Raw genomic sequence first — 27,528 nt, forward strand, 5'->3', positions numbered from 1 at the left:
TCTCCCCAGTCCTGGAACTGCAGGAGTACACCCAGAGACTGGCTCATGTGGAGCGGAGCAACCTCGGGCTTCCTGTGCGCCACACAAACACTCTACTAAACAGCTCTACCCTCTAACATCAAATCCTGTAGCTCCATATCCAGCATCTGGAGCTCTTGATGGAATCATATGGGCTCTTACAGCCTTCTGCACTCCTGCCTCTCCAGTTCTGCTGCCTGCAACACAGATAACCTCTCTCTTAGCCTAGTTCTACTTCATAGCTGCAGCTTTCCTTGGTGGACACCCCATAAGGAAAGATACCCTGGTATCTCAAAAATCCAGGTATCTTCATTGTAACTTGGGATCATATAATGGCCTCCTTTCAAAAAATCTGGTCCCACAGTGAATTGCCCAGCCTCAGCAGCTTTCTGGAACCTTGGAGCAGGCTTCCATGACCCCACACTTACATCTCATGCTTGCAGCAACAGTGTCATGTGGATGATCCTGCCAAGTTGCCCTGTCAGCCTGAGATACTGTCTGGCCCACTTTTAGCACAGCCTCTGTGCACCTTGGTGGCTGACTGTGAGAACACTTTCCACTGAGGCATGTGTTTCTAAGCAGGCATGTGTTTCCACAATGTTCTCAATCTGACTTTCTTCTTTCAACACATTTTTATTTTTACCCTGATCCTTTAAAGTATAAAATTCAGATTCTCTAGGAAAGTGGTTCTTAACCTCCCTAATGCTGTGATCCTTCAATACAGTTCCTCATGTTGTGGTGAGCCCCCAACCATAAAATTATTTTCATTGTTACTTTGTAAGTATAATTTTTCTACCACCATGAATTGTAATGTGAATATCTGTGTTTTCTGATGGTCTTAGGCGACCCCTCTGAAAGGGTCTTTTGAATCCCTAGAAGGGTTGCAACCCACAGTTTGAGAACCACTGCTCTAGGACCTCTACCTAGCAGCAGAGGGAAGGAACTGGTCTCCTAAGACATGGCAGCACTGATGTTCACCTGTGCTCCTGGGCATTTCACCACAAAAAGAGAAATGGACTCTGGCTGCAGACTGTTCAACAATGTGAATTTATTTAATGTTGTTACAATACACAGACAAATCATACTGTATTTTCTTTGTAATGTTTCCTCCCTTGAGAGTCACTTTAGTTTAAACCAGAGGATTTTCTTTAAGAATATTTAAGAACACACACACACACACACACACACACACACACACACAGAGCAAGAACAAAAATGTAACCCCATCACAGTGCGTGCGAATGAAGGTGGAAACAGGCTTCATTTTCAAACTCTGAAACCATTCTCTCTGCCTTAGGAATTAAACAGAAAGTTTTATTCCCGTCCTAGGCCAGGGCTGGGCAGAAGCTGGACAAGCCTTCTGGGGACAAAGTGTAAGTGGTTTGTGTTGCTAGAAACCAGGGTACAGGGTGCCAGAAGCAGCCACCCACTCCCTCTCCTCCTGTGCTTCCAGGTCAAGGTGCAATGGTCTCATCTGGGGACCCAGTGGGTGGTGGAATGGTCAAAAGGCAGATTTCTTTTGACTGTTTTATGGTTTGGTTTCTTTCCAAAGAGTCTGATATGGGTCCAGATAGCTGAGACCTCAGGGTTGGGAGGCCTGCAAGTCCTCTTCTCCAGCCAGTTTGTCCATCTGGCCTTTTCACAGGTAACTGTTATGGGCAGAGCTGCATGGCACAGGCTGCTGTCGCTCTCCTTGGGAGCTGTGTGGTCTCACAACACCAGCCAAGAACATGGAACATTTGCTGCCTTCTCAGACAGACCAGTCAGTGAGAGACAGGCAGACTAAAGACAAGAAAGTGGAAGGTTCCACAGCAACCCGGACAACTAAGATAGCAGAGACTGGCTCCTCTTTACTCCCAGCAAGGGGACAATGATGTCACATCTATTAACCTAACTCTCCCTCCCCCTTGGCCAGTCTTGCCCAGTGCCCTCTCAGAAAGGTTGTGCTCAAGAGTTACCCTTGAGGACTGAAAGGGAAAGGCAATCTGAGGCTCTTTCAAAGCTAGCAGGGTGCCAAATGGCTGTCCCCCAGAAGCTGTCTGGCCTAGGCAGGGGAGGTCCCCAAAGGGATAAAATAGGAAATCAACAGAACTTTTGGTTTCTCATTTCTGAGGCAATAATAAAGCTTCATAGTTTAACAATAGCCCTTAATATTCCCAACACCGCACCTCACACCAGCACCTGATAGAATCTGTTGAGTGACTAACACGTACATATGTATGTACGTGTACACACACACACACACACACACACACACACACACACAGAGAGAGAGAGAGAGAGAGAGAGAGAGAGAGAGAGAGAGAGAGAGAGAGAGAGAGAGAGAGAGTATACTGGACTGGGGGACAACCCTGCTTTTCAGCCTGCAGGCCACCTCAGCACCAGATGAAGCTTGGCACTGACTTCCACCTATGGGCGGGGTGGCTTCTGCTGGGCTCTGGTGCTCCCTACATAGGCTGGGGGCGAGTTTGGCAGTAGTTAAGTGGAAACTGAACCTCCACTAGGACAGAAAAGCCCAAGTCCCAGAGCCCCAGCAGGGAGCCAGCTGGCAGTGAGAGACAGTTGGAGAATGGCAAGAAGGGCATAAGAGACAGAGAGTTCAAAGACTGGAGAGGGGAACTTTGCATCTCTGTACTGTAAGTGGCCTCAAGACTCAAGAGTAAAATGAGAAATGTTTAAGGGACACAGTGAATATGATGTCACAGGGGTTGTGTGCTAGACACGGCTACACTCTCCTGGCAGGAGGCTGGGCCGGCAGGGGCCTCTCACTCATGTGTAATATCTTGACTGAGAGTCACAGAAACAGAGAGGATACTGCTGCCACCATGCTGTCTGGAGCTACCCTTCAGGCCAAAGACTCCAAGGTGTCTGACATCCTAGCCTGCACTGCCTACCAGTCCAGCCTGCATCTTCCCCATACCCAACAGACTGCAGCTGCTGGTGTGTAGGTGGCATCAAGGCTCCATTTATTTTAACATGGGCTCTAACTATCTGCTCACTCTGCTGGAACTAAGCCCTGGAACTGGCCACTCCAATGCTGAGTGGTCCTCAACTGAACATGTTTACGAAGGTGCCTTGGCTCTTGATCTCCACCTAGAGGCAAAAGTGGAAAGACAGCCAGAGGCTCCCAATGGGAAACTCCCTTATTTCTGAGACTTAAGCATCTACAGAAGAGCCATGGGGTCTGGCTGGACCCGGCATCTAGGAAGGGTACACAGCCAACAGTAGAAAGGGAGGAGGCACCTTTTATGTGTAAATATGTATGCCAAAGTCATGGTCACTTCTTAGTAGGAGGAGAGGGGCCAAGGAGAAGAGAGCACAGGGATGCCAAAGAGGACCCGGGTAGATGATACCTACTGGACCTAGCTTCTCCTAACTCCTAAGACGGTAACCAAGGTAGCTGAAGATGCAGGCTGCCCTAGCCAGGATACCTGCATTCCTTGCTATTAGTCAGGCCTCAGTTTAGTCACACCCGCACGGGGGCAAACTGGAGACAAATGGACTCCAGGACTGAAGGCCAAGATTCCCTTGCCCAGGCTCCTCTGCTCCCATCCACCTTCTGGGAAGGGCCAGCCCTAGTCAGACCATGAGGACAAGGGTGCAGGAAAGGAGCACCATCAGAGGAGGGAGCCTGGCACGGGTGGGAGGAGGGCCCACTTGGCCGGTCACTTAAAGGTGTCATCAGTGTTTTTGAACATGAGAATGGCGTTATAGATCTTCAAGGCTGGGCCCAGCTTGACACTCATGATCTTCACAATGTCCGCCTGTGTCAGCAAAAGGAAGGCCTCGCCGTCAATCATCTGAGGGGTGGGAGAGGGAGGAGGGAACCGGAGGAGGAGGAGAGGGTGGATGGAGGGGGAGGTGAGAGGAAGGGAGGGGCAGATATGTGAGGGCATGTGAGGAGGGGAAAAAGGATCATGTGACAGGTGGGAGCGGAAGGGGGCAAAGAGAAGGGGGGGGGAGAAAAGGAAGACAGTGATGGGATGGAGAAGGAAAGCAAGACAGCCTGGTTCCCCGTGTTATACACAGAGTTTCTCTTTCTGCTGATGGCCTGTGTCAGCGTCTATACTGGAAAATCCTCTCTGGAGCCCTTACAGACAGCTGCTGGTAGATAGTTGCAGGGCTTTGTACTTAATGAAAATGTAGAACGCCTTGTTTGAAAGTTATTAAGAATTTAGTGACAGCTGAGCACTCAGCCTAGTGCCAGGTTCTATGCACAGGGCCCAGGGAGGCTGCCCAGGAAGCCAGGCAGGCTCCTGGTCTGAGCAGTTTCATTCATTAGTCATCCTTCAAAAATGCCTCCTGGACTCATTTTGTTACCTGGGTAACAGCCTTCATAGCTACACATTTGATCTAGCATTTGTGAAATGTCTGCCGTCAAAACAAAACAAAGGAAGACAAGGAAAACCCCATCATAGCCCCGGTGGGAACCCACTAGTCAGTCTCCAGTGCCACTGACAGCAAGTTGGGCAGACACTGCACTTTGAGGGCTACGGCATGGGGTGCACTGTTACCCCTGACCTATTCCTGTCCCCAAATCAGAGAGACAGAGAACACTTGTATCTAATAAAGCCTTTGGATTGATTTCTAGTTTTCATTTTTTCTACTTCAATCATTTATTTTGTGTACGTATGGGCGTGGGTGTGAATGTTGCGTGTGGAGGCCAGAGGACAATTGTTGGGCATCAGTTCTCTCCTTCCATCGTGCAAATCCCAGTCGGGGACTGGACTCAGGTCTTTAGGCTTGCCTCCACCTGCTTAGCTAACTTGCTGGTCCTCACTTCTAGACTTTTAAAAAATGTCACAAGAAAAAATAAAAGGAGAATAAGAAGAAAAAAGGAGGTTACTATTCTAGAATGGAAGATATTTAAGGGCTATATAACACCTGAAATAATTCATGTGGGCCTTACTTGTCTCAAGAACTATGTTTCAAAATGCTCTGAGGTAACAGGAAATGTGGATACGGGCAGGAGCTACCCCTGATTGCTGGTGCAATAACAACATTGTATAAAAGTCACAGTACTCAGGGGTGACTCATGATGGTGCCTGTAATTTACCTCAAACAACCTCATCCCAAGCCAGACAAAGCCAGTGTGTGAAAGTCTCATAAGTGCACATTCTAGTCAGGGAAGAGAAAAGCTGGTTGTGAGGAGGGAGAGAGACCAAGAAAACAGAGGGAGGAGGTTGTATGGGGTCAGGGACTCAGGAGGGGAAACCACCTAAATGTCCATGAGCAGGAGGCCTGTGGTCTGTTCATTAAATGGAGAAAAACTGAGTGTGTACAGCACTACACAAAACCTCCCGCCAACACTACAGGGAACAAAGAGAGACCCACAGAGCACCTGCTGTCTGATCCTGCTTATATAATTCAAGAAGACTAGGTTAAGCTACACAGCTATAATCCACAGTGCTTAAAAAAAAAGTGCTTATGTTTTAGGGTGGGGACAGACCAACAGGGGCTGAGGCTGAACTTTTGGTGTGATGGGAGTGGTCTGTCTTGATTCAAGTACACACATTTCATAAAACTTGTGGTGTTGGATGTTCACCTCAGTCAATTCGTCCGGGGAGGGTTGGGTGGAGGGCATAGCTACTGAGCAGTGGTAAAGAGCAACCTTAGCATGCTAGAAGCTCTTGGTGCAACCCTTAGCACCAAACCAAACCCTGAACAAACAAAAGTGAAAACAACAAGCCACCCAGGGAGCAGGCAATCAGTATAATTGTTCCATGTTGGTCAGAAGGTTCCAGAAGCAGGAGTCCAGCTGGACACCCAGAGAAACATAAATAAGATCAACAACACAGGGGCCAAGACCAGGAGCCAGGCCAGAAGACGCAAACCGTGCTGGGTCTCAAGACATCCTTCTTTCTTACGGGGGCACAGCTTTAGGCAGCTGAGACCATGCTGTGCTGGTGTATGGGACTGTTTCTACTGTTTTGGAAGGAAGACTGAAAGACACTCAAGGGCTCCTTCCATTTTCAAACTCTACAAATTAATAAGAGTCATGAATAAAGTTCTTTATTTAAGGGCAAATGTGCATAAAAAGCCAGACTACCATTTATAGATGTCTCCCCCATAATGGGCTTTTGGTATAGTTGTGGGATTTCTATATGACTTTATAATGCAGCTAGATAGATGTGATATGAACACGTAGTGATATGAGCATGTAGCTATATTGCAGTGAAGACTCGCTCCTTATTTCCAAAGTTCACAATGACCCGTCAGGCAGCCCTCAGTGCACCTGCTCTACCTCCATCTTAAAAACAGGATCATGAGGAGGGTAGTAGTGCATGCCTTTAATCCCAGCACTTGGGAGGCAGGAGCAGGTGGATCTCTGTGAGTTTGAGGCCAGCCTGGTCTCCAGAGCAAGTGCCAGTACAGGCTCCAAAGTTACAGAGAGAAACCCTGTCTCGAAAAACCAACCAACCAACCAAACCAAAACCAAAATCAAAACCAAAAACCAGGAAGATGCAGGCTCAGAGACAAGCTGCTCAAATTGGTTCAGCTAGGATTCCAGCCAGCTTAGGCTGCCTCCAAACCTGGCATTCTTTGTAACTCACTGTTTCATATCTTTCCTAAGCTCTTGGGTGTTAACTTTGGTGTGTTAGGATCTCTGCAACAAATATGGACACCTACACCACCTACCATCTGCTTTGGGCCCAGGGGTAGGCAGGGATGAGCTCATTAGTGCAGTGCCTGCTCAGCCTGGTTGAAGCTGTGTTCACTCCCTAGCACCCCAAACTGTGAAATGCTTCAATTCAAACAGCCCTTGGCAGAGAGCACAAGAGGAGATGGATCCCTTCTTCAGGATACATTTTCCTTCCCAAAGGGGACCTGAACACAGTATCCCCAAGCTGGTTCATAGTCCCTACAAGATTTCTCCCACAGACATGGGTGACTATGACTGGTCTTGCCTTGGAGGGCATCAGAGGTCCCTCTTGGGCTCGGGTAATGCTGGTGAGGATAATGGCTTCCTGCCATCTCAATGCAGTGACTTGGTCTCTGTTGATCTGCACTTGTACCTTACCTCATCTTTGAAGACGCGTGCTTGGTCCTCAGAGCCCGTCAAGGTCTGAACGAAGCCAAAGACCTTGGAAATCAAAGGAGATATGTTAACCAGGGGGCGGGATCTGGGGGGGGGTGAGTCTACATAGTCTTGGTGTCCCTTGGACTGTGCCAGCAGCTTCTTTCTTGCCAGCCTTAGGGCAGCCTCATGCCTTTGTGTGGCGGTACACGAGGGAAGGTCCCGTGTTCCTTAAAGCACGCCTGTCCTGCTAGATTCCCAGCACACCCTCTCTATCAGCCACAAGCGGCCTGTTTTGGTCAGCCTTGCTGTGCAGCTAAAAGGACTGTGGGTAGGAGGGATGAGCACAAGGCTGGAGGCTGTTGGGAGTGGTATGAGGCTCCATCTGAGCACCCTGGCCTGAGCCCCCTGCTAGGGTGTGGTTTAGAGGGAGCCCGAGGGCAGGAAGAAGGGAGGGAAGGCTAAGGAGGGGCTCCATACCTCTTCAATGGTCCACTTGGAGACTGTGGAGGCTGAGATGCCCGCCACTCCTGGCAGGAGCTTGCAGTGCTGCTCCCAGCCCACAGAGAATGAGCGGTTGGGGTGGGTTGACATGAAGAGGGACTGGTGCACCACACTGGGAGGGAGGGCTAGAAGGCAGAGGCAGAAAAGGATAGGCTAGTAGGAGGGAGAGCTCACACAGGGGACACAGGAGACACTGGTTGGCACAGCTGAGGCCCCCTTGTAAAGCCTGCAGAACCACATGGGTGACCTGGCGTGCTGCTGGTCAAATGGGATGCTTACTCACAGGATCCAGCACTCACTGTGAGTTCTGTGTCCTTTCTAAAGTCCTTCTGGACTCTGACCAACTCTCTTTGACTAGGGTGATTCTGGCCTAAGAGAATGTGTTCTTATCAGCTGCCTTTGCTTGCTTTCTAATCTGCTCGGGAATCTCTGGCTCCGTGGGTCAGGTGACTGATGCCCCTCTGCTTGGCTTCCTCTTTAGCATGCCTGGACTTTACTCAGTTAAGCTTCTGACCGCCTGACCCCATTCTCTGCAGTAGGCCAGGGGCCATAGACAGCTTGGCCACTCTCCCAGGGGTCTACTCTTCCTTGGGCCACAGTTCAAGCTAATTCTTCTCTTTTTAGTGCTTGCTGACCATTCTGCAGGCAGAACGTAGCATTCGAGGTGCCATCTTTTCTGTGGCAGACTATCCTGCCCCATCTCACTCCCTAAGCCTCAGCCTCATGCCTTCTTCAGCTTCTCAAATCTCTATTCCAGGCCTTACGATTCTACCATGGTTTAGCAGGTAAAGGCCTAACTGCCTGAATTAGATCCCAAATCCATATAAAGGTAGAAAGAGAGAACTGACACTATCATGTTGTCCTCTGACCTCCGTGTGCACACCTTGGCATCTCTCTCTCTCTCTCTCTCTCTCTCTCTCTCTCTCTCTCTCTCTCTCTCTCTCTCTCTCCAAGAACTCTTCATATTCGGTCAGCAGGTGCCCTCTGGTGGTTAGAATGTAGTCCTGCAAACGGGAGCTGACCAGTGCACCACAGCAGGCGGAAGAGGGACCTGCTATATATAGCCTGGCCCTGGGATAGTCTCCCTAGGAGGGCCCAGGTGTCAGCCAAGACGCTTGCCATTCAGGCCTGAGGCTACAAGAACTGCCTTCTGTTTCCATCAGGACATCAGGAAGAAGCAGTAAAGAGAGAAGTCAGAGACAGTGTCTTTCGGGCACCAGCTTCTGATTGGTGTGCAGCTGTGCTGAACACTTTACCCACTCCTGCCAGGAGTGGCGGGCATCTCAGCCTCCATGGTCTCCCATGGAGTCCCTCCTTAGCCTTCCCTCCCTTCTTCCTGCCCTCGGGCTCCCTCTAAACCATACTCTAGCAGGGGGCTCAGGCCAGGGTGCTCAGATGGAGCCTCATACCACTCCCAACAGCCTCCAGCCTTGTGCTCAGGGTCTGACTGAGGACACCAGGCTCAGTGAATCTGGTGTGAGACACCAGAGATGTTCACACAAGACAGACCAGCAACGGTGCAAGCACACAGTGGTCTGTGTACCAGGGGGAAAGGCTTGAGAAGATACCAATCCAGATATCTTGCCTGCACCTCCAGAATTTTGAGATAAATAAATGCCTGTTCTTTAGTCTGTGCTATTTTGTTATGGAAATAAATCCAAGGGGAATGGGCATTGACTTGACACTAGAGTGCAGTGCTTTAAGCTTAATGCCACAAGTCAGGTCCAAGTTTGAATTCTGGTTCAGCCCCTTACAAAGTGAATGATCCTGAGCAAATGATTTTGCCTCATCACAGCACCTGGCTCAGTGAACAGTCAGACATTGACTCCCATGAGGTGGGTTTTATCCATATTTTCAAGTGAGGAAAGTGACTTGCTCAAGGTCACACATTGACAGTCATGGTCTCCTGAGGAAGCCTAGAATCACAGAAGAACAGAGAAGGGCCACCGTTCCACCTTTGGAAATCCAGACACAACCCCCGTTTCCCACAGACTCATAGCAAGCCCATAGCTCCAGAAGCCATGGCCACTCAAGGCCTCATCCTGTGCTCTTGCGCCTGCTCAGTGCACCAAAGGCTCAAAGCAGTGATCTCTTTTCCAGGTGCTCTCAGTCTGGTGTCCTGGTGTCTGATCCAGCAATCACAAGGCATTTAGTGTGCCCACTTGACAGAGGACCCTAGCTGGGGACCTGCACTCACCTTGGAAATCTTCCTGCGGAATCTTGTGATACTTTGGAGGGCGTCCAATCCTGGAGAGAAAGGGACCAGGGTCGCAGCAGAGGATCAATGGCTGGCCCAAGAAGACACGAGGCCCCACACCCGTGAAGCCCAGGACCTGACTCCCTGGCCTCCGCACCGGCCATGATGGCGGGGCTTCTTCCTTGGGGACAAATTAGACAAGTTCTTCTTCTTGGCTGCCGTCTCCGAGTCAGATAGGTCTGCCTTCAGCCGGCTCTGATTCCTCTCTGCCAGCGGACAGCCAGAGAGGCAGTGGTGAGCTGTGAACTTGCCTGTGACATGACCGGAACCATCACAACCAGGAGTGGGGCACTTCCTGGGGAGATGAAGGCTTTAGTTGGATGGACCCTCTGGTCTCTACAGAGCCCTCCCTAACCTTGGCCCTGTTCAGGTCCTGGGGAATTCGAATGGGTCTCACTCCACAGCTGTAAAAGACTCCCTGAACCATACCTGTTTCACTCTGGGCCTCAGCTGTTACTTTACTTACCGCTGGTGAAAGTTGTATTTGGAGGGCTTTGTGTGGGGTGGGCTCCTGTGATTGAGAGGAGGGCAGCCCCCAGGTGAGGCAGAGCTGGACTCTCTGGGCTCTGCAGGGGCAATAGAGAAATCAGCACTGAGTCCTGGGGACAGGGGGATGGGACAGAGAAGGGACAGTTTCCATGGGGGTGTCATGGGAGTAGGGGGGAGTCAGTACTGGAAACTAGTTCTTTGGAGACCAGGCCCTAAGTCAAGCTGTGCCCATTGCTGCCATTGGGTATCAGCTATCACCGGGGAAGGAAGGTTTGGCTCTTGTATACTTTGCTGGGACTTAAGGGCATGCCTAGGTTTAGTATAGCAGTAAGTCCTGGGGACTAGAGGGACAGGTACCCCAGGCTCACTGCAGACACTGGAGCCCTGAGAGGGTTGTCAGAGATTGGTGGAAAGGGAAAGAACAGAGCGTCCTGAGAGTACACACGGAGAGGAGGCTCCAGGGGATGTCCTGTCTTGGAGCACCAGCCTGCAGGGTGGATGTCTGGGTGGTCGGCATCGATCCAGAAGTCATAGCTGTGACTCCAGCCATCAAAGTGGAGCTGGGAAAGAAAGGCCATTTTATAGATGATAAGATTAAGGCTTGTAGAGGAAAAGGGACCTGTCCAAGCCCACAACCGTGAATCATAGATAAGGAAAAGAACTGTTCCAGCTTCCTATTTAATGCCATGCCTTTGACCTCTAAGCATTCTACAGAATTCCTGTCCCACTGACCTGTCCACTCCCCCAGGCCTAGGGTCCCAGAGCCACCTTTATCCGATGTTCCTCCACATCCTCCACACTGGCTACCCGAATCAGTGCTGGGTTCCGGCGGTCTACGGCCTCCAGCTTCATGTTGACCAGGAAGCTGTGAGGGGGTCTCTGTGGGAAGACAGGTGCTTTCAGGCTAAGGCCCAGCTCTGAAGAGCTCAGGATCCAAGAAGAGAGCCATGGGGGAGGGTGTGTCTTGGCCAAGGCCCTCTCTAGCTGACTGATGGGACCACATCTTCCTAAGCTCAGCTATGGGGAAGGCAAGAGTCAACTTACCACTTTGAAGGCCCAAGTGGGCACAGCTGAGGTCCCAGTTTCTTCTAGATATTTCTCCCAGCAGAAGCTATCAGGGTCTGGATAGTCTGGGAAAGAGAGTAAGAGCAATGGCCGAGCCAGTCAGGTAGTCAGGGAACTCTCTGTCCCCAGCTGGGATCAAGAACACAGAAGGAAGCCAGGGGTGGTGGCACCTGCCTTTAATTCCAGCCCTTGGGAGGCAGAGGCAGGCAGATCTCTATGGGTTTGAGGCCAGTCTGGTCTACAAAGCCAGTACAAGATAGCCAGGGCTACACAGAGAAACCCTGTCTCAAAAAATAACAGTGACAAAACAAAACAAAAGAACATGGAAGGGGTGGAGAATCTGGGAGAAGAAATTCCCCCCATGGGACCACAATTCGATGCTTGCATGGGGCTCTTAGGGCAGATGAGCCCCAGTGAGAACCAACCACACAGGACCTCAAGAGCTCAGGGTTGCTGGAATCCTAGCTCCATCACTTCTGACCCCATTTCTCTTACTTAGTCCTAGCCAAACCTCTGCTACACTTGGGCCAGCGGTGGTCCCAAAAGGAAGGACCTTTTGCTTGAGACCCTTGCATGCTTGAGGTAATCATTTAACTTTCTTTTCCTAAACCCCAAAATGTCAAGGCTCCGGGCCCTATCTGTTCCCTACTCTGATTCTAAAGGGCCTGCTAAGGTGGTACAGGGACCATGTCTAACATGCTAAAGGGCAAAGAGAGAGTGAGAGCCAGACCTGGGAAAGACGCATGCTTGGGCAGCAGCCTCACCTTGTGGAGGGGTGAGAGGCTTTCCTTGTTTCTGGCACCAGCCTACTGGGTGGATGTAGGGACTGCTGGGATCACACCTGAAACCCAAGAGTATGTCATTGTCCCAGGAGAACTGGGGAGGGTTGAGCCTGCTGTCCCCACAGCATGACACTAGGGACTTCCTCAGCCTCCTTCTTGGTGAGAGGAAGATGGGTGACTAACATCGGATCAGAAACCTGTCATGTTAACTGAAAATTATCACACCATAATAGATAGTGGAGATCTATGGGTGTGTTGTGGACCTCTTAACCAAGGTATTTCCTGATGAAATAGAAAACACTGAGCTTATGTAGCCCGTGACTCAGTTCAGATCCACAGGGCAGATCACTACCCTCTCTCCAATCTGGAGCAAGAGCTGAATAACTGGGTGAGGCCACATGGTGTCTGAATGTCCTAGAGGGGATGCCCCCTGCCCATGGCGCCTCTTTCCCAGAAGGTCCCAGTACCAGTAGTCATAAGTGTCATCCCAGTTGTCAAAGTGCACCAGGAAGCGACTGCCCACCACATCAGTCACACTGGCCACACAGACGAGGGATGGGTTCATTCGGTCCACAGCCTCCAGCTTCATGCCCACCTCGAAGCCCACTGGAGGAGAACTCTAGGAGTAAGAAGAGGGCTGTCACAGCCAGGGCCAGGGTAGCTGGAGCTAGCCCAGAGCCGCTGGCAAACGAAGGAGCAGGTTCTCTACATGGATTGCCTGGGAATGGGAAATGGGCACACGGGAGAAAGAGGCTGGGAATGAGGGTTGCTCTGGGCCACTCAGGGACTTCTGTCCTCCAAGTGCAATGATCCTTACAAGCTGACTTGTGGGAGAAGGGAAGTTATTGTCAGGAGGCTATGGATTTACCCAAAAGTCCTGGCAGGCTGAGGACAAGTCTCCCTTACTCAAATGGGCCTTGCCAGGCTTGCTTGAGGCAGCTGGGGCAGTAGCCGGGTGGTGGGGAAGGGAGCACTGATGTGTTCCACTGCTGAAGGGAGCAGGGAGTGTGGGGGGCACTAGTGTTGGCTGGGTAGTTGCCACAAGCATGCAGAAGCTTCAAAAGACACCGCCTCCTCATCTCTACATGCCTAAGATGGTTATTCTCCTCTTAGAAGTGACATCTATGACTCAGAACACAATGCAGCTAATGGCAGGGCCAGAGGCCAAATAGTGGACTTTAAAAATCTGCATTCCCATCACTAGGCGGTGGGACCCTATCAATCGCCTGTTAACCCCAAGTATCTATAGTCACTGGGGGCAGACAGGAATGGGAGAGTAGCTATCCCTGTGAACAGCATGATGGAGTCCGTGGCCCTTCCATATGGTCACGGGGTGAGGGGTACTCTACTACTACCCTGCATATCCAGCCCCCAGTACAGAAATGTTCTCAATGGGAGCTCTAGCTCTCTATCTCTCAGACCCTCTGCTTGGAATTATGTGACACTTAACTGTTTAAGCTGCCATCAGCCTCTTAACAGATTGAAAACAGGAGGTGAGCTGGTGGGAATGTCAGTAGATGAAAACGGAGAAGGCTGCCAGAATAGACTTTGACATTACACCAATAAGCTGCAGAGCAAACCAAAGGATGAACAACTACGTGGTGACAAGTTAGTGTCCAGGCTGCAGCAGTTGGCTAGGGCCTCTGGAGTGTGTGTGTGTGGGAGAATTCTGCAGCAGAGAATGATATGGTTTGTGTGTCCCCTAAAGGGTCCTATGCTAGAAGGGGACTGAAGGCCTCTGGCTAGTCTCTGAGAGAATAGACACTTATTAGAAGAACAGAGAGCAGGCTAGAGAGATGGCTTGGTGATTGAGAGCTTGCTGCTCAATCAAAAGGACTGGAGTTCAGATCCCAGCACCCATGACCGGCAAAGTTTTGTAACTTCAGCTCCAGGTTCTGATGGCCTCTTCTGGGCTCTGCAGCACATAGGCACTGGCATATGCAGACAACACACACACACACACACACACACACACACACACACACACACAATCGTAAAACAAAATAAAGCTTGAGCCAGGCAGAGGTGGTGCACACCTTTAATCCCAGCATTTGCTGGTTTTTTGTTTTTGTTTTTTCGAGACAAGTTTCTCTGTATTGTCTTGGAGCCTGTCTTGGAACTCGCTCTATAGGCCAGGGTAGCCTCAAACTCACAGACATCTGCCTGCCTTTGCCTCCCAAGTGCTGGGATTAAAGGCGTGCACCACCAATGCCTGGCTAATCCCAGCATTTGCAAGGCAGAGGCAGGAGGATCTCTGAGTTCAAGGCCAGCTTGGTCTATAGAGTAAGTTCCAGGACAGCCAGAAAAAAGCAAAAAGCAAGGAAGATTGTACTTAAATCCCTGTGACTCCCTGTGATCTCTTCCACACATGCCTTTGCCAGTGTCGGAGGCTCAACAGAAAGGGCTACCTAATCAAGGACTTTCTGCTTCTGAAGCTACAGGATAAAGTAAGCCTCTTTTCTTTCTGTATCAGTCAGGGTTAGATACTTTGGAATAGCCACACAATGGATGAGGGCTGGTGAGATGGCTCAGAGGATAGAGGCACCTGCCATTAAGCCACACAATTTGAGTTTTGAGTCCCTGGATCCACATGGTGGAATCGGAACACTGGGTCCCACAGGTTGTCCTCTGACCTCCTCTATGAGTGCTTATGTGGCATGGGCATCACACATACAAAATAAATTTTTAAAAAGTAATTTAAAAGAAAATGGCTGAAGGCAAGTTGGAAGGGGGAAACGGGAATGTATAACCAGCATCCCACATTTCGACTTTGGCCTTTCCCCAGGCATGCCTCTTGAGCCTGAAGAGACCAGAACAGAGCTGAGAGTGACAGACGTGCTCTGTTCTACCGAGTCAGATCCCCTGGGCTGACTGCAGTGACTTTGGCCTGGGGGTGATTTTAGTCAATACTCACGTGGCTCTGGCTTACAAACAGGTGCTTGGGGGCTGCCTGGGCTCTTGTACTGCGCAGGTACTGGCTCCAGCTGAACTCTTCTTCCTTGTAACCTGGGCCCCTCGGGGGAATGAACAGAGCTCTGTGCAGAGGCTGGGCCATAGTGAGGGCCCCAATAATGAAGTAGAAACAGGCATGTCTGAGGTCCCCAAAACCTGCAGGGCCCCTCTACTAAAGGAACATGGGACCAGAATACTAAGAGGGTTCAGGAGCCTCAGAGTGAAACTGTAGCAGAATGGGACAGAAAGTGGCCAAAGTTTAGCTTTTTTTTTTTTTCTTAATGTGGATGCAGGGTGACCTGAAGGAGTAAGGTGTGGGTCTTGGGACTTGCTGCCTTCCAAGGGCCAACCCAGGGAGGTCTTACCTTTGGGAGGCTGCAGCTTATGCCCAGTTTTCTCAAACCAACCAGCAGGATGAATGTCTGGGGAGTTGGCATTGACCCAGAAGTCACGGCACTCAGAATATCCATCAAAGTGCAGGCGCAGGCGGTAGCCACACACCTGGCCGTGACAAGAAGCAGTGGCACGTCAATGCCAGGAGATGCCACCTTCCCACTCCTTCACCTCTCCTGGTCCAGCCTGCAGTCTTGGGATCCAGTGCTAGCAGGTGCCCCAAGTGCTGAGTGCAAGACCGGTAGAAGCTATGGCAGCCTGCTCCCCTCCTAAGCCCCAGCCAGGATGTGGGGGGTACTCCAGACTGCCATGTGTCCCAGGGTCTTCCCTTCAGCCTCCTCACTGTACACCCTCAGTACGCCCTGCTACGTCACACTCTATCTCATGCTCCAGATGCCATTTTGCTGTATCTTCCTGGAGTTTTCTGCTCAAACACAGGCCTTCCTATACTTGTCCTGCCCCCTCAGGCCAGATGGACTATTTCTCGATCTGCAAGCTCATGGCCTGTCGCTGCTGCTGTGCTCATCTCACAGGTTCCCTCCCTAGAGGACAAGGCCCTATTTGATTTGAGACAACATCCCCACCTTTGGGATCGTTCATATTCACCCCTCCCCTCCAAGCACAGACAATTTACACTATTCAGTAATACCAGTATCTCTCCGCTCCCCATCTGCTTTGCAGGTTTTGCTTTTAGGTTTCCCTAAATTCCAATGGACGCTCTTGGGCGTCTGGGCTTCCTGAGGCAAAGCAGTGCCTCCCTCACCCACCCCCACCCCCAGCAGCTCCATCACTCTACAAGGAGACATTGGGAGGGCATTTCCGGCTCACCTCTGCCACAGTGAGGATGAAGTACATGGACGGGTGCTGAGGGTCAATGCCTTCCAGCTTCATGCCCAGTTTGAAGCCATTCTTGCTATGGGTGACTGCCTGAGACTGTCAATGCACAGAGCGGAGAGGACCCGGCTTCCACCCGGCCTTATCCTTGCCTAGTGGGCTTGGGGTGAAGGAGCTGCCTCCTGGTCTCAAAGGGGGTGAATTATTGGAGATCTGTCCTGCAAGGGGCCCTCAGAGGGGGAGAGAGCTGCAGGACTATTCTGAAGGGTTGGGTCAGGGGCTAGAGTTAAGGGTTCTCTCATCTACCTAATGGTGAGGTCAATGCTGAACTGGAGGAAAGGTACCAGAATCCACAAGTCAACAGGTGAGGGGTGAGTCTGGAGGGTACCTCCCTGTTTCTTCCTACCCAGGGATTCCCTTACAGGACACCCTTTTCAACTCTGGACATCTTCATTCTGCTAGTATGTCAAGGATTGTTCAGAAGAAAACCCCAGAATGCCTGAGCTTGGTGGTGAGTCCCTGCACTGACAGGATAAAATCTCCTTAGACTGAAATTGCCCAACTCACGTCCTGGAAGAGGCTGACTGGGGCAGTGACAGCCTTCTGCTCCTCCAGGTAGGACTCCCAGGACCAGCTTTCCTTCTTCTCATCAGACACTGCAGAGACAAGATAGGCAGGCTGGCTCCTGGGTTGCTGCCAAGGCATAAACAATCTTCCTTGGTTTCCTCTGGTTGAGCTCTACCTTAACCTCCAAGCAAACCTTTGCCTGTCCAACATGTACCTCTTGCCACACTCAGCTATGACAGTGCCAGACACAGGGGGCTCAGACCTGAGGCGAGGTCACAGATTCTGTTTGTTTCTCTTCCACCCCCAAGCCACTGTCAGCAGAAGCCCTTTGGATTATACAGCAACTAAGGTCACAAAGTCTCAGCCACTCTATCCTTGGAAATGTGCAGGGTGAGGATTAGTGCTGAAGCCTGAGCCAGAGGACCTAATCACACTGCTACCTAAGCTCACAAAGGGAAGAGGAGGGCGCAGGAAAGTAGGAGGGAGAACAGGGAGGAAAAAGGTGAAGGAGAGAACACACAGAAATAAGATTGTTTTCCTAAGTACTTACAGGCATATACATACAAATGTGTGTGAGCCTAGTGTGCTACAGGACACGGACCAATTTCACAGTCTTCCCAGACATGTACATGCTGAGGGTGAACACGTAATGTGTGTGACGAGTACATGCATTCATGGATATGAGTGGGTGCAACACACACACACACACACACACACACACACACACACACACACACAGAGAGAGAGAGAGAGAGAGAGAGAGAGAGAGAGAGAGAGGCACACACAAATATGAATATATTATTTCCAGAGCCTACAGTTTAGGTCTTGTTTATACCCTTAACAGTGCCTGGGGAAGGAGGGATGGGATGGTTTCCTGCTGCTGGATTCCTGGCTTCGAAGCACAGAACACTTTCAAGGCTGTGACAACCAATCACCTAGAAGGTAGGCTGGCCAGCTCAGCTGAGCTGCCTTCCACTGAAGGCCACAGACTATCAGAGGCCCAACAACACATAAGAATCGGCTTGTATTTTGGGTGGAAACAGCACTAACTTTTGGAAACGGACTCAGCTTTGTGATGTTATCTACCACAGGGTGCTTGTGAGGGTTCTGTAACACATGGTCCAGAACAGGTCCCTAGGAGACACCAAGTCATGTTTCTGATTCTTCCCCCTCTTACTCAAGAGTGGCCCAGCTCTTCCTTGCTCTGGTTCATTCCACCTTGGGTCATTCAAGCTTGTGGCAGTTTGTTGCTCAGGAAGATGGTTTGTTCCTCAGTGGAACTCTTTGTTCTACAGCTGCCTAAATCCCTTAGTCACTGCACCAAACCTTGAGCTCCCAACAACCTGACCCAACTGGGCTAAGACAAATATTTTGTTCATGGACTGATCAATCATTCAAACTCTCTCAGAGACTGATGTCAATGCCAAATCTAGTGCACATCTCTCCAGGGCATCCTTTGTCCTGAGTAAGATCCTACCACACTCCCCCAGCTCTCCCCCAGCTCTCTACACAGCTTCATCTATACTCACTAAGCAGGAGTGTGAAGAAAAAAAAATCAGAGCTCAGGATGCCAGGTTAATCATGTTGCTGCTGTTTTTTTTTCTTTTGTCACTGGGATGCCACACCATCCTGTCTGGTTATCTTATCCACATCACCACTGCTATGACCAAGCCCTTCACAATACTCAGTTCTTTCTCCCTAGATAACATCCTGTTTGCCTTACCCTTCCCAAACTGTGGCACAAGCTCAGTCTGTGGCTGAGTACTTGCCAGCATTCTCATCTCAGGCACCTCTATTGTTCCTAGGTACTTCAGTCCTGAGTTCACTTCCTTTTACCCATCCTCTAATATAGCAAAGCTATAAGACCCCCCCCCCATGCCGAAGCAGCCACTTCTCACAGGCACTTTGCTGCTCTGTTAGCTCTTACGTCACCAGGCCTCCCTCACACCACTTCCTTCCCTGTACCAGTACTTAACTTTTTCCCTAAATGTATATGGTGTCTTACCTGCATGTCTGTCTGTGTACCATGTATATGCAGTGCCCATGGAAGCCAGAAGAGGGTATCAGATCCCTCTAAACTGGAGTTACAAACGGTTGTGAGCCACCAGGTGGATGCTGGGAATTGAACCCTCTGAAAAGCAGCCAACCTCTATAGCACTCACCAATACTATTGTGATGCTTTCACTGGACATAACATGTAGCAGGTCTTCAGCCTTCTGTCTATCACACACCACCTTGTTTTACCTTGACTATTCCTTGTACCATTTAGTGAAGCCACCTATATGCTGCCAGAAACTGGGGGTCCAGATATGCCTCAAGGATTTAATATACATCATCTCTTTTGGAACTCCCAATGCCTTGAGGTGACAGGAAGGACTGGTAAGTACCCCTTTCATAGATGAGAAAAGAGATCATGTATTGTGTATCATACACAGAGAAGGGGCCTGGCTCCAATACCTCTCTGCCATATGTGTATTCCTTCTGTGGAATACCCCGTTTCCTCCAGTTTCCTGCATCCTTTCTTCCCGGTGAACTTTTAGTCTCATCTTCAAGCTCAAGTAAGTCCAAAAGCTCCCCTGTGTGGTAGCACAATCTAAATACTATACACTGATAGCCAGCCAAGGGGCTGCTTGGGGCTGACATCCAGGATGGGGTTCCTTGCCAACCCATGTAGCTGTCTATTGCTGGATATTTGTACACTGTGAGATGTGTCATTGAGATTGGTCCAATAAAAAGATGGATGGCCGCTGGGCATTGGTGGTGCGCACCTTTAATCCCAGCACTCGGGAGGCAGAGGCAGGCAGATCTCTGTGAGTTCAAGGCCAGCCTGGTCTGTAGAGCGAGTGCCAGGATAGGCTCCAAAGCTACACAGAGAAAGCCTGTCTCAAAAAACCAAAAAAAAAAAAAAAAAAAAAAAAAAAGATGAATGGCCAATAGCTAGCAGGAGAAGTTAGGCAGGACTTCCAGGCAGAAAGAGAAACTGAGGGGGATAAATGCAGGTGTGTGAGAGATGCCAGTGAGACACAGAAGAAGTCAGAAATACAGGAGGGGGAAGAAGTAAAAAAGCCATGTGGCAAAATGTAAATTAATAGAAAATGGTTAAGTTATAAGAGTTAGTTGGGTCAGGTGGTGGTGGTGGTGGTGGTACATGTCTTTAATCCCAGCACTTGGGAGGCAGAGGCAGGCGGATCTCTATGAGTTCTGGGCCAGCTTGGTCTACAGAGTGAGTTCCAGGACAGCCAGAGCTACACAGAGAAACCCTGTCTGGAAAAACTAAAAAAAAGTTAGTTGGAAGCAAGCCTAAGCAAAAAGGCCAAGCATTCATAATTACAATAAGTCTCCATGTCATTATTTGGGGGCTAACAGTCCCAAAAGAAAGTCTGACAAGAAAGTCCAACTACACTAGCACCCAACACAGGGCCCAAGAAAGTTGAAAAAAGTTCCTAACATGGAGCTAGACATGGCTTCTTAGTAACCGCCATCTCTCAAGCAGGCCCAGTGCTAGCAGCATACAATGCATGGCTTCTTGAAGAGGGCCTACTGTGAAGCTGAGCACTTGAGCAGCTGGCATGTTACTCAGCACTGGGTACAAACCACAGTGCATACACAGCTTCCCAGAGCTGGGATGGTTAGGTGCAGCTGGGATGATTAGGTGTGGCTGGGACAGTTAGGCACTACTGACCCAAAGGGGGTCAGAGCCAGCCACTATGCCATGTGCCAAGCCAGCTGTGCAGTGGAGGGCCTGGCTATTTAAGGTTTGTCTTCACAGTCAGAGAAGGCTGCAGACACACAAAAAGTCAGATCCAGGCTGAGAAAACCTCTGAACAGGTATAGAATGCTTGAAAATGGTACTGAATGCTGAAGAAAGAAGAGATTATGGGTATAGGCAGTCATAGAAAAAAATAGTTTAAAAATAAAGTCTTTAAAGAGAGTAAAGTAATATAAAATAAATAAGCCACATAAAGATGGGAAATATAAGACATCTGGATCCTATAAAGAACTTTGTTAACTTTAAATATTTTTAAACGCTAATAAAAATATGGCAGCTGCTGAGAGATACAGGATTGTGGAAAAAAACTACTGAATTAAACCAGTCTATATATTTTAAGAATGTCTTAACCTTAGAATAGAAGTAAAATAAATAGGTTGAGTTAGGGAAGAGGTTATGCCTTTGTTTCCACAGGAAACAAAAAACTATGGATTTCTTAAAAATTAATAAAGACCATATTTGATTGGGGGAACCTCCTGAAAATCTTGGCTGAAGATGTGAAGGAAGAAACCAAGAAAAACAAGACAGGTGATGTTTACGCTGATCCCTGTACATGGGAACAGCTCTGAGACTAGATGAGACTTGATAAATCTTGTCTACAGAGTCCTCATGACTTATTATTACGTGTATCCTTTCACATGGCATGGATAGAGATTTATATTACAGTTGAGTTGTGCAGTTCAAACAGATTTATGCCTTTTACCTACCGCCCTTTACCTGTTGACAGATGCCCTTTACCTGCTCAAACACAGAACAGAGACTCATCTTCAGCTGACTTGTGCACACTGCACATTCCATACATCTGTTAATGCAGATATGTATGCTACCTTTAAAAGTTTGCATGTTTTCAGAAAAAAAAGAACCAGACACCAATAAAGACAAGTAGCCCAAATGATCCAGCCTCTCAGACTGCCTCTGTTGCAGTTTCTTCAACAGTCTGTATCCAAAACAACATCCACGTGGCTAGCTGAGATGATCCAGTCTCACAGACTATCCAGACAAGACTTCAGACAAGCCCTGCACTTTCCCATCACACAGAGACTGGACAACAAATGACACAGCTAGTTCTTCCAGGACTTGACCATTATCCCAATGTTCTCAGGGTTCCCTAAAGATGCCATTGCCTCCCCCCCAACACACAATAGGAAGCATAGCATTATGTTGATTTTGAATTTTTTTTTGTTTTTTGTTTTTTTGAGACAGGGTTTCTCTGTGTAGCTTTGGAGCCTATCCTGGCACTCGCTTTGGAGACCAGGCTGGTCTCGAACTCACAGAGATCCACCTGCCTCTGCCTCCTGAGTGATGGGATTAAAGGCATGCGCCACCAATGCCTGGCTGATTTTGAATTTTTTGAATGCTGACAAGAAAACAACTGCTGATGAGAGACATGAGATTAAAAGAGAGACGGATAAAATATACCAACCTAAATATTTTCAAATGCCTTAACTTTAAATCAGAAGTAAAAATATATATATTTGTGAAATGGACTTACAAGATGTATTGCTTTGGAGAAGTGATTTTGCTTTTGTTTCCACAGGAAACAAGAGGCTATGGATTCGTTCCAGGTTAAGATGGACCAGATTTGATCAAGGAAGACCTCCTGAGCCTTGACAAGTGATATTTATCAACAAAGGTTATTATTTGTCTTTCTAGGACTTGGTCATTATCTCAAATTTTGTCAGAGATCCTTAAAGATACTTTGTTCACAGACAGCAGGAAGCAGTTTGGAGAAAACAATGTCCACATTCCGTAGAGTTTGAGGGTATGGATCATCTTTGTTTATTTGGCAGGTTATGTATGTTTGTTATATTTAGGGGAATATAGAAATGTAGGATAAAAAGACAACTATTAATCTCAGATACTTTGCATTGGCATGGATTTTGTTATAGTCATATAAATTTAAAGTTAATTTTGTTACATTGTATATATGTTTCTGTTCTTACTTAAAGGATTTTTGTATATTGATACAAATTTAAGGTCAATTTTGTTATACTATATGTATATTTCTACTCTTGTCTAAGACATTATGTTTATGCAGTTCATTTAAAATGCAATGCATAGTTAAATACAAATAGTCATCTATAATAGTCAAACTTACAGTCATGTTAGTTAGGTTTTCTAGATATGCAGAGATATATTTCTGATGGATAGGTACTCTTCAAACACTTCAAAGACCTACAGAATATGGCATTTAAAATGTTTTAAGAACTTAGATTTTCTTGACAATGAGACATGTCTGCTTCTGGAAGCATCAATTACTTCAAGAGGATGTTGGGCATTGAAGAAACTCCTTATGGAGTTTGCTTTCATGTGGCAAGACTAGCCATTTGGGCAAGAAACTGCTCTTGCCTGGACAGCTTGACAATATGATGTATGAACTGGACATGCAGGACCCACAGAAAAATGACTGCCGAACTTGCCAAAACAAGATGAGAGAGTCCTTCAGGGCTCCTGCTTCATGAAACAGTCTGCCAGACACTCTGCAGGAACACAGAAGAAAGCAACTGACTTCAAATTTCCTGCTTCACTAAGAAGTCTGCCAGCTCCATTATGCCTATAGGCTGAAGATGGGTGCCCCAGCATTACAGGAGAACTCTGGATGACTGTCCGGGCAGCGAGATATCTGCGTCATTTCCAGAGTTTTGGAAGTTGTTTATAATGCACTTCCTGTTTACTTACAGAATATTATATCCTTCTGGGGTCTTTGATGGAGTTGAAACTAGATAGCTATAATTATAGTTTTCCTTAGTTATGATAAAAGATAAATTAGATCTAAAACTTTAGACTCACAAAGATAAGGTAGATGATAGACTATTTAATTTTGCCAAATACAAATAGAGTAAATACTATAACTCTAGTTCTTGATACCTGTTTTGCTATATGTAATTTTACAATGTTAAAGTTAAAACCTTCCTTTTTAATTAGACAGAAAAGGGAGATGATGTGGGATGTTCTGTACATTGGGAATATGTGTTGCTTTTATTTGTTGATAAATAAAGCTGTTTTGGCCTATGGGAGGGCAAAATATAGCTAGGCAGGAAATTCAAGCAGAGGCACAGGAAGAAGGGAGGTAGAGTCAAGGAGATTGCCAGCAGCTGCCCAAGGAACAACATGCCAGAGCACCGCTGGTAAGCCACGGTCCATGTGGCGGTACACAGATGAATAAAAATGGGTTAATTTAAATGAAAAAGCTAGCTAGTAATCAGCCTGAGTCATCAGCCAAACAATTACAATTAATATTAAGCCTCCAAGTGATTATCAAACAATTATAATCAATATTAAGCCTCTGAGTGATTATTTTATAAGCAGTTGCAGGACTGGAGGGACAGAGAAATGTCCAGCTACACCCTTTCTTGATCTTTCTTTTCCAAACTTATCACACTACCAATATATCTCTGAAGCAAAGAGTTTTTGTTTTTTAGTTCCACTGTGTCTTGTCATTTCCAACTAAAGATCAAAATAATACGCAAGACTGGTAAAGCCGTCTGTGAACTAGCCATTCCTTCCTGTTCACACTTTACCATGAACCGCTACACCTCTGTATCTGTGGCTTTGCACAGGCTGAGCCGTCTAGTTTGGTTATCTTGCTCCACAATTTCCTTCCATCCTCCTAACTTTTCCTCACCTTCTAAGACCCAGGCCCAGTTACAGCATCCAGCTAGGGCTTCACAAGGAGTAGGTGTTCAACAGTGTTTATGACTAGAGAAAGGACAGATGGATGTGCTGAGTCTTGGAATGACTGCATGTTGCAACTGTCCTGTGAAACAGCTTTGTATTTACAAACTTCACACATAATATCTGTTATTATAATCACACTGTTACATGATATGTAATACATCATACTGTTAGATGATAGCCACTTGTCTACATATCCATCTCTGCAACTGTGAGCTGGTTAGATGAGCCTTGGTTTCAAGCTCACTCTGAATGCTCAGCTCCAGCCAGTGCCTGATACACTGTAGATGACAATATCTCAAGGATGGGGGGGGGATGTAGCAAACAGGATGCCCAATATTCATGAGCCATCTAAGGCTACATAGTGAGATCTTGTCTAAGAGAGTGGTGTGGTGGGGAGAGATGACTAGGTCATGAGGGCACTGCCCTCATGAACATGCTGCCATTGAGGAATTGTTTTGAAAAGCTAATAAAAGCTGGGGACTATCTTCTCCCTCAAAATGAAGGGTTTGTAGAATTTTGCATGGATTATTGGTTAGGAACTTCAGTTAAGAAAGTGTTTCTCTAGATGAGCATGGTGGCATCTGCCTGTAATCCCAGCTCTATGGAGACAGAGGCAAGGCCAGCCTGAGATGCACAGTGAGTTCCCAGTCAGCCTGGGTGTATAGAATGACAAGATGTCACAAACAAACAAACAAACAAACAAACAAAGAATCAGAAGCTGTTTCTAAGCTGGGTGAGGTGGCTTATACCTGGAACTCAGGATCTGCAAAGCAGAGCCAGGAAAACTGTAAATTGGAGTCTAGCTGGAGACAAAGGTTAAGAACTTGTCTCAAAAAAACCAAAACACCTCACTAAACCAGATGGTCTGGTACATGCCTTATAACCTCAGCACTTGGCTGAGGCAGGAGAACCATTCCTTTGAGGTCAACCTAGGCTGTATAGTGAGACTCTGACTCAAAAAAATCCAAAAGAGCTAGGAGTGGTAGCACATGTCTTTAATCCCAGTACCAGGGAAGCAGATGCAGATGGATCTCTGAATTTGAGACTAGTCTGGTCTAGGGAGCAAGTTTCAGGCCAGTCAGAGCTACACAGTGAGACTCTGTTTCAAAACAAAACAGATCATCCCAAAAAGCCAAAAGGAATTTGAAAGAAAGGGGTTGGGGAGGAAGAGAAGAAGAGAAAGTAAGTGAGAAACAAGATAGAGTTCCTGTAGTTGGTACCCTGACTAGTGTCTATACTGAACTACACTCATATTCTCAGGCCCCTCCCAATTTGATGTCATTATAGCATTTTAACATAGAGTTAGTTTCTTACATCCAATTTAAAAATGAGCAAGAGTCTGAATTTCTCCAAAGAAAACATACAAATGGTCAATAAATTCATAAAAAAGATGTCTCACATATCACTTGCTAGTCGTTAGGAAAACACAAATCCAAACAACGGGGAGATAGCATGCCACACCCCACAGGATGGCTAAGATGGGAAAATCAAAGGGATGTCAACAAGTGTTGAGGGCAGGGATAAGCTAGAATCCAGCACATTCTGTCTGGGATGTAAGATTACAGTATAGCCACTTTGGAAAACAGCCTTGTAATGTATCTTAAAGGATAAACACAGAGTTACTATGTGAAAGAAAATTTCACTCCTTGGTATATGCCCAGCAGAAATGAAGCATACATATGTCTACACAAAGACTTGTACAATATTTCAGATAAGAGAACATAATAGTCCAAGATAGAAGCAATCTGCCCATCAACTGATGAGCAATCATGGCATGGATACTCTTCAACAAAAGGGAATAAAGTCCCCATGGAGAGGAAGACATGGCCAGACCTTTACACTACCATGCTGCAGGACCCCATGCAGGATGCCATTGGAATGAGATGGCCCAAACAGACAGATCTACATATGTGGAAGGCAAACTGCTGGTTATTTGGGGGATAAAGGTGGTTTGTAGGGATGACCACTGGGCACAGTTCACCTACTGAACAGGCATTCATTGAGAACCTGCTCCATACCAGGCTCTAGGCTAAACATCCAAGACACAGTGACTAATAGCCTCAGTGCCAGGCTGGCAAAATGACTCAGTGTGTAAAAGCACTTGCTGCCAAGCCTGATGACCAATCATTGATTCCCTAGGACCCATGTGGTGGGAGGAAAGAACTGACTCTGGAAAATTGTCATCTGACCTCCAACAGGCTCTGAGGTTCATGCGCCTTCCCCAAATAGAGAAATGCAATAAGACTATAAATAAACAGAGAGATAAATTCATGCCCTGTGTTGATATAATTTAAGTGTTGGGGAGGAAGACATAACATTGCTACATAGATGATTACCAGTATGGTAAGCTTTGCTTAGATCCAGTTGACAGCTGTCACCTGGGACTATAGAAATAATAACAGCAGGCCTGAGGGCTGAAGCTAACCATGAAGGACCTCTTCCTTAGAACCGGATCAGAACGGGGTCCAAACAGGAAGGTCAGGCTAATGACCAGTGTGGGCTTGTCAATACCAAAGGGAATTAATACTACATGGCTCCTCAAGTCTTCAGATACTGAGCCCAGACTTCCCAGGAGGGCCTTCTCACAGCTGAATAACGCAAGATAAACAACCCCAAGAATAAACATAGAATCATGCACAAACCACAAATGGTCTCACTCAGTCTCTTTCTCATACACTAACCTGTGCTCACAGGGACCACATATAACCACAACCATGACCCACACCAGTCTCACACCCCAAAAATTATATAAACACTCCACATAAACAAATACACATAGGCCACCATACCCAGCTGACTTCTGCTTCCCTCTTCACTCTCTGGGGCGCCAGTGGTGGGCTGTCTTTCTACATCTTTTCCTTCTTCTTGCTTCTGTAGAAAGAAAGCCTGATTCCGGTTTCCTGTCCTCAAGGGTTGGGATTAAGTTCAGCCTCTGGTCCCTGGACCCTGCCTGGCTCTCTGGTCCAATGCTATGCTTGAAATTGGAGGTTTCCTCTGGGGTACGTACAAGAACTCTGCTCCTGCAGTCAATCCATTGCTTGGGTCTGTACCGCTGGAAGGGTACAGATTCGTGTGAGCACATGCACCCTTGTCACAGCTTGACTTCAATTCTCATCCCCAGATAGGGAAACTGAGTACGTGAACACTTGCTCTGTGCTGATTTTACCTGCCCCAGAGATTTTCCTGCGTCTACAGTTTCAGC

The 27,528-nt window shown here is 47.8% G+C and overlaps 1 protein-coding gene across 3 annotated transcripts in view; it reads right to left on the minus strand.

Annotated features, from left to right (window-relative positions):
- Positions 1–1,191: 1,191 nt before the first annotated feature.
- Positions 1,192–27,528, minus strand: part of L3mbtl1 (L3MBTL histone methyl-lysine binding protein 1) — a 29,104-nt gene continuing 2,767 nt past the window's right edge. Inside the window, exons 6-21 of one of the 3 annotated variants that reach the window (XM_035446786.1) lie at positions 27,116–27,212; positions 16,880–16,968; positions 16,307–16,411; positions 15,451–15,586; positions 15,048–15,139; positions 12,601–12,752; positions 12,116–12,192; positions 11,331–11,416; positions 11,055–11,165; positions 10,730–10,846; positions 10,264–10,361; positions 9,895–10,092; positions 9,738–9,787; positions 7,517–7,665; positions 7,040–7,102; positions 1,192–3,818 (exon numbers count right to left, since the gene is read on the minus strand). In XM_035446786.1, coding sequence (XP_035302677.1) covers positions 3,684–3,818; positions 7,040–7,102; positions 7,517–7,665; positions 9,738–9,787; positions 9,895–10,092; positions 10,264–10,361; positions 10,730–10,846; positions 11,055–11,165; positions 11,331–11,416; positions 12,116–12,192; positions 12,601–12,752; positions 15,048–15,139; positions 15,451–15,586; positions 16,307–16,411; positions 16,880–16,968; positions 27,116–27,212 — 1,755 coding nt within the window. In that variant the 3' untranslated portion in view covers positions 1,192–3,683. Of the gene's footprint in view, positions 3,819–6,008; positions 6,927–7,039; positions 7,103–7,516; positions 7,666–9,737; positions 9,788–9,894; positions 10,093–10,263; positions 10,364–10,729; positions 10,847–11,054; positions 11,166–11,330; positions 11,417–12,115; positions 12,193–12,600; positions 12,753–15,047; positions 15,140–15,450; positions 15,587–16,306; positions 16,412–16,879; positions 16,969–27,115; positions 27,213–27,528 lie in introns of those variants that run through there. The other 2 variants (XM_035446788.1, XM_035446787.1) reach the window with 2 other exon arrangements.

This window comes from Cricetulus griseus, chromosome 6 (assembly GCF_003668045.3).
Source record: "Cricetulus griseus strain 17A/GY chromosome 6, alternate assembly CriGri-PICRH-1.0, whole genome shotgun sequence".
Classification (NCBI taxonomy): domain Eukaryota; kingdom Metazoa; phylum Chordata; class Mammalia; order Rodentia; family Cricetidae; genus Cricetulus; species Cricetulus griseus.